At 39.4% G+C, this 14,602-nt stretch overlaps 1 protein-coding gene across 1 annotated transcript in view; it reads right to left on the bottom strand.

Annotated features, from left to right (window-relative positions):
* The window catches only part of LOC101848599 (homocysteine S-methyltransferase YbgG), a gene marked incomplete in the record, with an annotated part of 16,358 nt that extends 2,693 nt beyond the window's left edge, over positions 1–13,665 (bottom strand). Inside the window, 6 exon segments of the mRNA XM_013084725.2 lie at positions 1,193–1,354; positions 2,767–2,867; positions 5,155–5,318; positions 8,002–8,069; positions 9,000–9,124; positions 13,266–13,665. Coding sequence (XP_012940179.1) covers positions 1,193–1,354; positions 2,767–2,867; positions 5,155–5,318; positions 8,002–8,069; positions 9,000–9,080 — 576 coding nt within the window.
* Between the last annotated feature and the right edge of the window lie 937 nt (positions 13,666–14,602).

Below are 14,602 nucleotides of genomic sequence, written 5' to 3'. Positions count from 1 at the left end.
CTCCTCTTTCTTCTGATATTCAATTGTCTGTGTGTATGCATGATCACACGGAGTTTAAGGAGGGTAAAAATGTGGGTTTTGGTCTCCATGACAGTGCGCCACGGGGGCGTACGGCCAGTTTGCGGTACCTACTTTCTGTTTTTTGTGTCATATTGGGCATGTTTAGATCTGTTGTGTGTGTAAAAATAGGGGTTGTATGTCTTTGGGAAGGGTGTTGTATGAAATATTGAAATACCCCCAAAAACGCCAGTCTTCAGGGTACGTAGACCCGAAAAAGACCCTGTCTCCCTGTTTAATGGTCTCCCTTTTGGTGAAAAAATATCCATCTATGCTGAAAAGAAGTCTAAATATTTTCGACTGAAGGAGGTCAGGTCGTCTGGTTTCAGATATAAAATTAGCGAGAAAATGGCCGCCACTCTCACAAAAAAGGGGTTTTAAAAGGACATAAAAGGGGTTGAACTAAAAACAGAAAATTAGAAAAAAATTGCACATCAGCCAAAAAATTACGGTTTCTTTGATTTCAATATTTTGAAGAGCGCCTAATTTCACCACGATGTCTTTAATATAGTAAATGATGTAGTAAATAGCATATCAAACTTATAAATAGTGACCAATGAGTTTGCAAGTTGTTTTGACCTCCTAGTGCATCCCGTGGCCCAAATATAGATTGATAAAGCGATGTGGTCCAGCTGAGCGACTACACGCAATGTGTTATCACTTGTCCCACTATGCACATGTATTAATTGTTGACTTCATCCTATTTTGTGCTTTGCTTTTATTTGTCTGATCGCCTATCATTTTTTAAAGTCTCATTCTATCAGCTATGAGAAAAGATGTGGTTTTATATGCCTTTTATCATCGGTTGATCCGCAAATGGTCATTTTTCAGTAGCAGGTATACATCTCTGGTATCTCAGCTGATATCCCCCCACCAAACCCCCATGTCTACAACCAATCAGCTGTGGCGGCGGACAATTTGGGCAGGTTACTTCTGGTGAAACACAGCGTGCTTCTTGGGTTAAGACAATACCAACAACTCCACATACCCAAAAATTGATGAGCGTCTGATTCCACAACATCAGTGGAAGGGGAAAGGGGTGGGGGGTGGGGCGTGGTAGAACAGATAAAAGATCTTGATGCTCCTACAGTCTCCCTTGGGATAAAACATTTTTGCTGAGGCACACATCACTGACCTTGCACTGGAAGGTGAGCCAAGCTTTGACATCAGGGAAATGTTGCAGGTTGTCCAGGACAGCTTCTGCCTCCTTCACGGCCGGGATGGTCTCAAAAGCCAGAAGGTCAGGGTTCGTTTCCAGGATGGCTTTCATACGGGGCAGATGCCAGTCACTCAGTTCCTGTGGGATCAAACGTAAAAGTCAGGTACAGTCGAACCTGCTCCGTCAGTCACATGTACAAGACAATCACCAGCGAGCACAAACAGCCACACACTCCTTGCACTTTTATTTTTTCTATTTGTAAAACATCGTGGTCAAATCAGGTGCTCGTTAAAATACAGTCCATGCCGGCTTTAAGCACGGTCATCGGGAGAAAGCTTAAGCGTGCTTAAAGCCGAAGCGTGCTTAAGTGCGAAGTAGACATAATCCAGAGATTTTCAGGTAAAAAATTCCCCGTGCTATTTCCCTTTGTTTGTTAGCAGGCCTATAGCGGACCCACAAAAGTGTGCACTGTTATTTAAACACCCGCCATGGTAGTTTTTGTTCGCTTGTTTGTTTTGTTTTGTGGTCGAAAGGGAAATGAAAACTTAATTTAGACGGCCAGTCTCGATACAGCACACTAGGCCTACTGTAACACACTGCCTGTGCGTACCACTGCCCGCTGTGCCACTCATAGTACTCATATCACCGCCTTCATCCCACCTCGCATGTGAAACACAATCAGGATTAATGAATAGCGAAGGTCAAAGGTGAAATCGCAGCCAGCCTCCCTTTCTCGTCTCCCCGACTCTCTTTGTATCTTTTTTTCGGTCGTGTGTAGCTTTGCCCTAGGCCTAGGCTAGATCCTATGTCCACGTGCACGGTTGTGTGCATCTCTCTGCCTTCCTCTCCGCCCTTGTGAGTGTGTGTGTCCATCACTTGCGTTCTTTGTGTTTCTCTTGACACACTCCACTGCTGCGGTGTAAACTGTGTTCGAACTTCGATGGGTCATCATGAAAATATTGACCGTCTTGTAAATGAAGCGTGCTTGAAGCCGAAGTTACCATGCTTAAAGGCGTGTAATTTATATAGCAAAAATTCGGCAAGAGCTGTTTAGCGTGCTTGAGTCCAAAACGTGCTTAAGGCCGGCGTGCTTAAAGCCGGCATGGACTGTAATTAAATCGAAGGTACCAGCATTTTCCCATCGGTTTGGTAATTTTCATTGAATTTTTGTTTTTTGGCTCAACACCTTTTATTTTTGTATCGACTAAGAAACACATTTCAGCGTGGAATTTACTGAAAAATATTGATCAAAAGGGATTTTAAAAAAAGTAAATTTTCAGTTTCCAAGGACTCTCGAGCTTTGGAAGTTATCAGAAGTTGGCGGCCATTTTCTCACTAATTTTATTTCTGACACCAGGAGGAGACCCCCACCTCCTTCAATTGGAAATATATGGACTTCTATTCAACATAGACGGGTATTTTTACATTTTTTAAAAAGATACATAAATAAACAAGCTTTAAGATGATACCAGTAACTACAAATGCCCCAAAACTGACGAGCGTCTGAATCCACTGTGTTGTGACGTATTTACATTATACATAACTTTTACCTGTTTCGACATAGTGTCTACATATCGTCCGTTGTACTCGGACCAGTCTGTCTGGACCGCCCCATAAGCTCCGATGGACGCTGCCACATAGAGACGTCGGCCTGCCTCCAAAAGTAGGTGTGGGTCCAGACAGAGAAAGAAACAAAAACCAGAGTATAAATGGACATTTTTATTAGAAATGTTCATTAATAATAATCATAATAATATGCCTAATAATAATAGTTATTATAACAATAATAAATCAGGGATGCCCCATGGCCAAGAAAAAAAACCCTGAACTTTCTGCGGTCGGATTCAGTACCCGCAATAAATTGATGAAAATAGGTAAGAAAGTACAAAACACAATGAAATGTTATATTGTGGAAAATCGAGGGCATCCCTGACAAATTAATGATAATAATATAATAAAAAATAATAAATAACTTAATATAAATAATCATAATAGTAGAGATCCCTTCTATAGCACCCGTAGCTCTCGACGCTTCACAATAAAACATAGTTTAAGTTTTAAAATAAAAGATATAAAACAAGAAAAATTCTAAAACGAACACAATGATATGTTTCAGTTGCATGAGTACTGGCCCATTCAATGTACAACAATCCTTTCAAATGATATATGAGTGGCATAGATGCGAAATCATGCACTCGTCAAAATAATGAAATTTCTGTGTAGATTTTTACTGAAAAGCGTTGTTCAAAGGCAAGAATAGGATAAATTTGCAGTTACCAAAGACACTCAAGCTTTAGAAATCACCAAACTGTGGGGACCATTTTCTTGCTAATTTTACCTCTGATACCATACAAGGCAACACCACCCCCCCCCCCCCCCCCCCGTTGGATTACAAATATCTCGACTTTCATTCAAGATAGATAGGTTATTTTTTTTATCGAAAGCAAGAAAAACGAACACGTTTTAACTTCTAGCTGATGCCCTACGAGAATACTCGTATCCAGGTAGCCACCAGACTACGAACCAGTCCTAATCTCTCTTTGTCTCTATACAACTTTCGCCAGTCGATTATTTCCAAGTTTTTAAAAAATTGCTGTAGAGTATCGTTCTTGCATTTCTGTACGCGTATTGTCTGCTAATTTTGTAGCTGTTGGAGGGAAAGTTATAGCAATTATAGTAAGGGTACCTAGATTTGTAGGTGTGGCTGGAGGCAGCCCAGGAGGGCATGTCTGCTCAGGGAGGCAACTCAGGGGGAAATGGGTTAAGACGATACCAGTAATTCCACGTGCCCAAAAATTGATGAACACCTGATTCCATTGCATCGTGACACATATTATTTTTTATTCTTTCATAGTTCTTTTAAATAATATTAAACACTCATGGAGAGGGCAGAGAACATCTTTATCCCCATGTACCAGGATGGTACGGTATAGTATAGGGTTTTACAGCGTTCGCAACTGCATAAGGTCATGCAGACGTGGTACATCAGTAGGCCTACTATATCTGAATGTCGGCAAAAATATCCCAAACATCAGGAAATTTTAAGCAAAAAAGTAATTAAAATCAGAACTGAAAACATTATCCAAATTCTCATCAAGGTATAAGTGTAAAACAGAACTCATACTAGGTCTGCTTGATATTTCTTTAAAAAATTAACTCCCAATTGTTGTAAATAAACTGATTTCCGACCTTAAAGGTCACATAACCAATTGTGTAACAATGCAGTGGAATCAGGCACTCGTCAATTTTTGGGCATATGGAGTTATTGGTAAAACCTCATAACTTGTTTATTTGTCTTTCTTTGGGTGAAAAAAATGCCCATCTATCATGAACAGAAGTCGAGATATTTGCGATTGAAGGAGGTGGTGGTAGCCTGTTTTCTGAGGTAAAATTTGCGAGAAAATAGCCACCAGAGTTTGGTAACTTCTATAGCTTGAGTGTACTTGAAAACTGAAAATTTACATATTTTGTTCCATTAAACAATGTTTTTCAGTAAATTTCACATGGAACAAAAATTCGACAAAAATTGCCAAACTGGAGGAAAAAAGCTTGTTTCTTCGATTTCATTATTTTGACGAGCGCCTGATTTCACCATAATGCCTCACAATTCAGAAAGGAAATTATAACTTTAATAAGTGTGCATGTCAAAAAGGTGAATGCTACTTTTTTGTTGCTGTATCACACAGTCACCGATCAGCATTCCATGGGGGTAAAGCGTTAAAAGGTACATATGTTATTTATTTTGTATATATTTATATTAATGTATTATATATTTTATATATTGTATATTACTATATTGTCACTGTCAGTGCATTTTTGTTTTGATTTAACCAAAAGATAGATATAATAGTACCATCAAACAAAACAAAAAAAAGCTAGTTGCATTTTGGCACAACCCTGAGTTATGCCATTTAGCAAGTGCGGTGAATTTGTCCCACCCGTATCTTTCTCGATTTCGTCTCGTGCCGTCTGAGCAAGTGTTACTCCCAGCTTGAGACAGTCACGAGCAGCCTCCTCGTCAAGATTGAACACCTTCCTGTAGCCATCGAGTGAAGCCTGATATGTGGCAGTCACAACAATGTCAGCGCCCGACGAGTAAAATCTGAAACCAAAACACAGCTGATTTATAAGCTAGCCAGTCAGGCTGAGATTAGTGGTACTAGGCAATAAGATCCACCAACAGTCAAGGCAGTATTAACAGGATGGTTTAACGACCACTGAGAAGATGAAGGCACCACATCACACGCAATAGAAAGACTGAGTGAAACTGGTATCTCAAGAAGGTTGGGGAGGGACAGCGACCTGCGTAGAAAAGTCAGAAGAATATCCAAGCAGCAGATGACTTGCACAATAAGCAAGCCAACCCTTTCATGGATCTTGGAGAGAAGAGAGGAGCAGCTATGGCATTGTACTGCCTGCGAGGATACCAATTCTCCAACCAGGTAACCAAGTAAGTAAATCGAAACACAACATGTTTTTGATTGTTGTTTGGCCTTTTGGATAAAATAGCTCATAACAGACTTATACAGTTGAACCTGTGTAAGAAGGAATCGCAAGGGAGCCAGAAAAAAATTCCGTCATAGACATTTTCCGTCTTAGACCGGGGAATTTAGGGGGGAGATAGAGGGGGTTTCAAAGGCCCAGCCGGTGGGATCAAGAGTCATTTGTCCGGTCAGCAAGCAATGTTCAAAACTTCACACCTCTTAACTGCTATCCTCTCTGATAATGACATGCGTCAGTCTTATTTATCCAATTACAACCAGTGCTTGCATTTCATAGGACCACTGTTTGACCTGTTAAAAACAGAAACGTTTGAACATCTCTTCGCTTCCACCCTTAACCCCAACCCATCGGTGTAACAAGCACAGTCAATCAATGCTGCCTTTCACTGTCATGTAGCAACGGTTCCAGGAACTCTTTTCTCAGTTGGTTGTAGGATCAGGGTGGTAGGCATTGGTTAAACTAATTTCACACCTCTGGCTTCTGGTTACCAAGGAAAGTTTCCATGGTGGATTGCTACTCGAGCACTTTCACTGGCACTCATTAGATTTCATACCCACACCACCCTGACCATCTGCATCGTTCAGGGCTCACAAAGATGGGGAAATATCTACCCCCGAATTGCACCCCTACTCCCTTTCCTCGCCCCGCCACATGGCGTTTAGTTTAGAGTCAGTGGAACCCAAATTTGCGAGTTTCGTTTCAAATCAGGGCTGAGCAGGCAACACATTTGCCGTCTTAGACAGGTACAGTAGTCTCTGCCTAAACACAAGCCATACAAAGGCACGCTCTGCTCAAACGCACGCTTTCGTCACCTGATGGGTTTTTACTATAATTGTAATTTAGACATACAAATGCACGGTCACTCCCTCTAAACCCCTCCGATCTGCGAAACACACCGACAGATAGGGTCAAAATCTTGACAAAGGGAAATTTTCGCTACAATCTGCACAGCCTGCATTAAGACAAGCCTAGAAAACCGGATATTTGGTGAAACTATCCCTTACGCTGAACAAAGAGTGATGGACAGCGTTTTCACACACAGATTTCCACAGACACATAGGTCTAGGACTGGTCGGTGAAATATTGGGGGGTTGGGGGACTGAAGTGTTTTTTGATTGGTCACTAGAAATGCATCTTTGAGAGAAGGTTTCTGACCGGAGTTTGGGTAACTGCATGTAATGTGTAGTTAGACCTAGGCCTATTAGTGAATGCGCAACACGCGTAAATGCTGAAAAGACTAGATAGGCCTCTATAGGATTAAAGATTAGTGAAGTAAGCCTAATCAGCTTTGCTTGAAGAACATATAATGTACTTGTTCAATGAATCACAAAAGAAAAACTAATGTTTCTCTGATTTTAGAAATCTAGATCTATGACTCTCACGTCATCCAAGAATTTACAGTCGGGGGTAGTCGCTGGGAAAGCCATGAGGCTGCGCCGTCGTCTCTATGACTATCCCCAACAATTACCTCATTGGCTATCTGTTCCTGACATTTTATGGTGCAACATCACACCGAGTCTGTCTTTGTGCCCCCCCCCCCCCCACCCCATTCGACACCTTTGTATTCTTAACCGTAGTCGGGGAATCCTTCACAAAACAGTCACATGTCGTCACATTATTGGCCTAGAGCGACCCCCACCCCAAAGGAGGTCACTAGGATATCAAGGCGTAGAGATGACTTCGTCCATTTGCTAACGTTCATGTAAACGCACACTCCGTATAAACACACGCTAAGGAGCCCTCCCGAGCACCGTGCGTTTAGGCGGAGACTACAGTAAAACCCTCAGAGGGGAGCGACTTTTTCTTTCTGTTTACATGTAGGACAGGTTCCTGTTTTATACAGGTAATTTGAAAGAGAAGTATATCAAGGGGGGAGCGGGGATATTACGATAAGACAGGTTTCCGTTTTACACAGGTTTCTGTTAAGGCAGGCTTGACTCTATAATATACTCTTAGACTTAAAGCCTACTGAGATTTTAAAACTTATAGTTTTAGTAAGTTTTACTGCACTTGGAGCACTAATACATCATATAAGTACCAGAGACTACAGGCGTTACAAGAGAATTTTTTGTTTAAATAAAAGTTTTACTGCACTGACAAAATACAAATACGTCATTGTCATTGAAGTTTAAAAAAATTAAGGGTGTTACTTGAGAGTAGCACACAAAGACAAGAAGGAAAGATAAGGATTAAAATAAACATTTGACAGGAAAGAGGGAGCAAACTGTCCCAGAGCATCCGCCAACCATCCACACACAGTTTGCAAAAGTTAAAAATCTTACTGTTTGTGAAGCTTAATGAGATCTCCTGGGTGCGACTTGACAATACGAGCGGACCAGAGCAGATCGCCCTATGGAGAGGAGAAAATGTGAATATTCCACTTTTGAAAATTGATCTCTCTTTTTTGATTTGGTAAGTGTTGCAACACAATAAGGTAGAAGATTATAGGTGCTACAAGAGTGTAATATATGCAAAAAAGAAAGAGCGGGGATAAGGATGATAGATATTTGATAGGAATCCCCTGAAAGAAGGAGCAAACCACACCAGAGCACCCGCCAACCACCAAAAAATTGATCTCTGCAGGGCAATTTGGTTTACAAAGGCATAACATAATGTGAAAAGAGCCGACAAAATGAGTTACTTCCTGTATTCCACGAACAGAGACAGCAGCCACAAAATCAACACAGGGGTCCAATTTGTGGATTTTCAATTTTCGCCAGTTTCTTCGAAATTAATGTGTCTTTTATCACCTCATACTAATATTATCTATTTCTATTGGGCGAAAATCTGAGCAGTAACTCATTTTGTCAGCATGCCTCATGAATGTGTGGTATCGTGATGAAAACAGGCACTTGTCACAACAAGTTAAGCTAAGAAACCAACCTGTTGGACAATTTGTAGGATCAATTTTCATTTTTTGGCTCAACACGTATCTATGCCATCTAAAACCACAATTCCATGTGGATTTCACTGAAAAATGCTGATCAAAGGCAAAAAAAATGACACTCAGGCTTTGGTAGTCATCAAACTTTGGAGACCATTCACGCACTGATTTTACACCTGAGTGACCCCAGGTCACCCCTACCTTCAACTGAATTTTTTAAATAAAATTCCTTTCAAGATAGAAGGCATTTTTTTCCTCACCAAAAGCAAGACAAATAAACAGCCTTTAAGATGATATCAATAACTCGATCAAAAATTGACAAAAGTGCCTGATTCCACTGTGTTCTGACACAAAAGCTTCATGAATATTTTTAGTCATTACACAATAAGCACGTACTTGAGGAAAAACATGGCCCATTTCCTGCAGTGTCATGCCCGTACCTCCATCCAACACAACGACCTTTTGCTTCTGCGCCATTTCTTTACTCTGTAGTTGATGATGTTGTTCTCAGGAAAAAAACCCTGAAAACAAAAAGAGAGATAAAACAATCCATAAGAGGAACAAATCTAGAGAAGAAAGAATATAGGGCAGAAAAGCATTGATCCATTTTAAATACAAATAAACCTGCTCTAACTTCCATCTATCCAAGACTATCATCTGTACAGCCTACAAATTACCAGTTTCCATTATCCCCACCCACACACACACCCCAATACTTTTTGTCCTATTTTTCGTACATTGTCACAATAATGACCGCGTGCAAGACTTTACAATGAGTGTGGCTTTCTTGCATGATTTCAGCTGTACTTATAACAGCAAAGCTAAAATTCCACCCAAAGTTGGGTGTAAAAACAATACACATTTTCAGTATTTAAAAAGTGTGCATTATGCAATTGATTATTTGGAATATAAAAATGTAACTGAGAAGCCTACTTTTCCAGAGATCAAAGATACTTGGAGTCAAAAATCAAAACCGAATCATATACTACATGTGTGATGCACCAGTTAGTATCATTCAACATGCGCGACAGTTATAGGCCTGTTCAGCACCAGAACAATAAATAGGTCACAGAACTGATTGTGCATGATGTAGTCCTGGAATAGTTGCTGCAGTGTGGAAAAATTGGGAAACTTTGGGCTGGATTTACAAATTTAATTTATAGTAGAACACAAAAGAATACTTTTCTGCTACCATGAACTAATAACACATTCACTAGATATTATAAAACAGAACAAAAAAACTGTAACCAATCCTTATCACATATATATATCTTCCACTTTAATTTTGGATATATAAACAAATTTAATTCCAAAATACTGTTAGCTCTCCCCCCTTCCTCTACATCACATCAAGGGAGAGATTTTAAAAAAAGAAGGTTAAAGTACAGGATACTGGATCCCATAATTTGTAGGGTTGTGTAAACTACAAAGAAAGTACTGTAATGGCTTTATATATTTTATATTATAAATATATATGTCAATGAAGAGGTACACCAGCAGTGAAGGTTAAGGTCAACCCAGGTCACGTTCTCACAAAACAATGTTGGATAAATTCTTGTGCTACAAGTACTATATAAAGGAAAAATAACGAGATCAAAAAATGTGTCGTGGCACTGTGGAATGAGCACTCCTCAATATTTGGACATATTATGGAATTACGAAGTGGCTAGCCTGCCAGTCTAGACGTACTTAGATATAGGTTTGGCCCTGTCGACTCAAGCCTGTACAGTACACAGGTCTCATTAGATCTAGATCTAGTAATCATTCAGGTTCAAATACATGCAAGTCAGTAAGGCACCTTTTGGTTTTGTCTGAAATACAAATACTTTAGGCATTGCAAACTAAAAATTTCATTTACAATTCAGCCATCAATATTAAGTATGGCTAGCCTGACAGTCTAGCCATCCTTAAGTACGGCTAGCCTGGCTGTCTACCCGTACTTAAGTACGGCTTGACTGCCAGTCTAGCCGTACTTATCTTAAAGGCCCTATTAACATTAGAAAACAGGAGGTTTAAAATACATGCACTGTCATTTAGGCACCTGGTTTTGTCTCAAATACAAATACTTAAATTTATATTTACAATTCAGTAGACCTACTTTCTTTAAATGGTCAGTCTAGTCATCATATTTAGAATTTAAAGTACGGCTAGACTGCCAGACCGGCCGGGTCAACGCTCTGTGTTTGTGTCGAAGTAACGACAGATCATCGTGTTTTGAGGCGATAAAATACTGATTTGTAATTTTTGAAAAAAAATGGGCTCCATATGTTATAGTGATTGTACTCTATTAAAGTGAAGATCTTTAGTGCACTTGGTAATCTTTTATTATCTGTCAAACATGGGGTTGCAGCCAGTGAGCGACTTTAACCAATTTGATCAAATTTTTAACAGCTACCATTTTCTTAAAAATTGACAGAGAGGTTAAAGAATTGAACAGAAATTCTCAAGAGATATAATAAATAACAAGGCCTTTCATATATTTAGATAAATTTGGCATACAGTTACTTTGAAAATTTAGTTTCTGGTACCTAGTCTATGTCATGCCATGATAAATGAGAATGATTGGCGTGTATGGGTTGCAGAAACGGATTAGTTAGAATTAGATCATTTAGTTGAAAAAAACACAAGCCTTTGAAAAATAAAGTTTGATATATATTAAATAATATTATAATGGGGAGAATTTGCGTGACGAGCGGCCACTATGGGACAGAGTAGAACAATGGGGTAGGGTTTGGAGTAGGGGTAGGGGTAGGGTTTAGGTTTAGGATTAGGATTGGGGTAGGGGGTTTGGGATAGGGTTAGGGTTGTGGTTAGAGATAAAAGTCTCTTCTTTATTGTGTTTGTTGGGGTTGTCGCTCGTTACAGAAGTCCCCATTAACCCTATCTGTACGCCCAGGGGGTCATTTTGTAGCCCCCCAGGGTTGTATTCTTCAAATTTTAAAATACTTCTAGTGCGAAGATCTCTTTGAAACTTTCAGTATTTTTCAAAGAATCATTTTGATAGACTGCTATGAAAAGCGTACGGATCAGATTAATTAATGAGTGTACACCTCTTTGGAAAGTGGTGGCACAGGTGACAGAGTTCCCCACGTCGTATCCATGGATACGATAATAAAACATGACGTACGGATTCCCTTCTCCTCGGGCAGGTGGTTGGAGGGTGCCAAAAAGATTCTTTTACTTTCTCGCGTTTAATTCCGGCCGTGCCAGATCTAGACGAAAATCTACTCATCCCCAACAGGATATTCAAACGTTGCGCTGGAGTTAAGATTATGGAGTTAAGATTATGTAAACCTCCGCAATTTCATCATTTGTAGAGGTAGTAACATTGGCTTTAGGCCTTCCGTACAGATTTTGAAGGCCATTGAGTATAATATTCATAGAGTTCTGAGTGGTCGCTCATTACGGAAGTCCTTCCCCCCGTTTAAAAACATGAGAAAGTAAATAATTACCAAAGATATTAAATTATATATAAAGTTAACCATTTTTATGTGAATGAGAATGGCTCAAGTTCCCTTGCGGTTAAACTTTATCATGTAGACCGACGCACCAGCCTGATTGGCTGCTAATTTTAGTAAATTTTTATAAGATGTCATCACATCCTGGGATACCTAGAGACTATTTTTAGAAGGCCATGGAGACATCGCGTGGAACCAAAGTCCAGGAGTATAAAATCTTTGGTGGAACGACATGTTGGGTCAGTGGCTTGATGTGTATAAATCAGTATCGATGTGTTTTGAACAGTAAAATTTCACACTTGTGGCTAACTGCAGCCCGTCAGCAATGCTCTGATTGATTACAAGGTTTCCGAATACATATGTTAATTTAAAATTTCGAAATTTGGATAAGATGGAAGATCACTTAGATTGTTGATGCTCAGAACAGTAAGAACGCTGCTTGAAATGGAAACACGGTAAACGCAACTTTAGACAATTTATTATAAAGCGTGCGAAAATTGCCGTAGACGCCTGCCCCTCCCCTCCTGGCGTGATCCAATGCCCAGAAGAGATAAAGTTCAGCAGCATCATCGGAGCATGCATATCACATTACCGGTTCGCTATTCCTGGAAAAACATCGCACCAAAGCGTTTGTGCGATCAAAGATTCTTTATACACACGATCTTTGGTGCCATGCGGTAGGCTATATATTTAGATCTAGATATAGATCTAGTTATGTAATCAGAATGGTCTCCCGGTCTAATGTCACAAAAAGTGGCCGCCTTACTTAAAAATAAAGCGTCGTTCTATGTTTAGTCGCATGTCTCAAGTTCTGTCCCATTAAACCTAGAAAATCCAGATCTAGGGTGATCTTATACTTTAGCACGTTAAATTCCCAAGCCAAAGTCTACTAATCCCTGACTCAGACCTTCAAAACTTTGAACTGGGCCTAAAAATGTGCAAACTACCGTAATTTTGTCATGACAAGAACAGATCGTATAACTACAGTGGTTTTCAGTCTTCCATCATGATTTTGGAAGCCATTGAGTATAATCTGGATGACATAGATTCTAGAATTTTGATCCAGATCTGTAAGTGGTCGTTCGTTTCGGAAGTCCTCAATTGAAGAATTTAACATTCTTATTAATCTTAAGTAAGTGTATAAGATCACCAGATCTACAGACTAGGAGGAATATTTTTGCAAGGTTAATAAACAGTACTTTACCTCCTCACTCCGATAGTGCAGATGGATGCCTTGTACCGTGTAAATGTATGACTCAAATTCAGTCAAAGGACAGGACGACAGGAATTTTTTTAGCCTCTGAATAGTCTGAAGTTAAATGGACTGACTGCAGGGGCAGGAGCCTAGAATACTAAGAATAGAGGCCTTCTACTTCTATTATTGTCTTTATCCTTATCAAAACTGTCGGTTCCGAAGATTTGTAAAAGCAGAAGTTCTAAACGGCTTGCAGACTGCACGAGTTTAGATGTAGATCTTGATCTAGATCTAGATCTATAACATATGTCAATCATCAATGTCAATGTGGCCCAAAATGTTGCTCCGTCAGGCATCTGCTGTTCCAATCCAAACCAATGTTTAATTAATTAATAATTAATTATATCATCAAACTTATGATAGTCTGCCCAGTTGAGAACTTTTCAATTGTGGTATTGTCGTTATTAAAAAGTTTCAAGATCTTAACTTTCTAATTTATTATAATATTTGGTTCACACACAACGTAGTGTTGTATGTGAATGCATGAATTGTGTTATCCTTTGAAAGGGTATCTCTAATAAGGGTGTATTATACGTCCAGGGCAAAAACTGAAAGTTGTCAGTCGGCGTTGTGATAAGAGAAAAAGGATGATAGGCCTATAACATGTTGCAATTTGTAAAATTTAATACATTGTGTCTGTGCAAAAGGTTTTTTATTTTCGGTGTGTGTGTGTGTGTGTGTGTGTGTGTGTGTGTGTGTGTGTGTGTGTGTGTGTGTGTGTGTGTGTGTGTGTGTGTGAGTGTGTGTGGCCATATTGGATTTTGTTTATACAGCTATACCTCACTAATTGACAGACATCATTCTTATAAAAAAATAATCCACGATTAAAGTACTTAAACGAAGAGACCACAAAAACACTGGTAACATCTCTTATCCTATCTAGATTAGACTATTGTAACTCACTCCTAGCAGGTCTGAACAACAAATATTTGAATCGTTTACAAGTAATTCAAAACAATGCCGCTAGACTGATAACAAGATCTAAAAAAACGAGACCATATCACTCCATTATTAAAAGAACTGCATTGGCTCCCTGTAAAAGAACGAATAATATTTAAAATATGCGTCATGTGTTTCAAATGTGTAAATAAAACTGCTCCTTTTTATCTACAAGAACTTATCAGTATATATAAACCAGGGAGAAACCTAAGATCATCAAACGATAACACCCTACTTGTGACACCTGTAAAATCATACAAATCATATGGAGAGAGATCTTTCTCATATCTTGGTCCATTTATGTGGAACAGATTACCCATGAAACTAAGACAAATAACACTTGATAG

The sequence above is a fragment of the Aplysia californica genome, unplaced genomic scaffold (assembly GCF_000002075.1).
Source record: "Aplysia californica isolate F4 #8 unplaced genomic scaffold, AplCal3.0 scaffold00314, whole genome shotgun sequence".
In the NCBI taxonomy this organism is placed as follows: domain Eukaryota; kingdom Metazoa; phylum Mollusca; class Gastropoda; order Aplysiida; family Aplysiidae; genus Aplysia; species Aplysia californica.
Note: the sequence above shows the minus strand (reverse complement) of the source record. Positions and strands in the feature narration are given on the sequence as shown.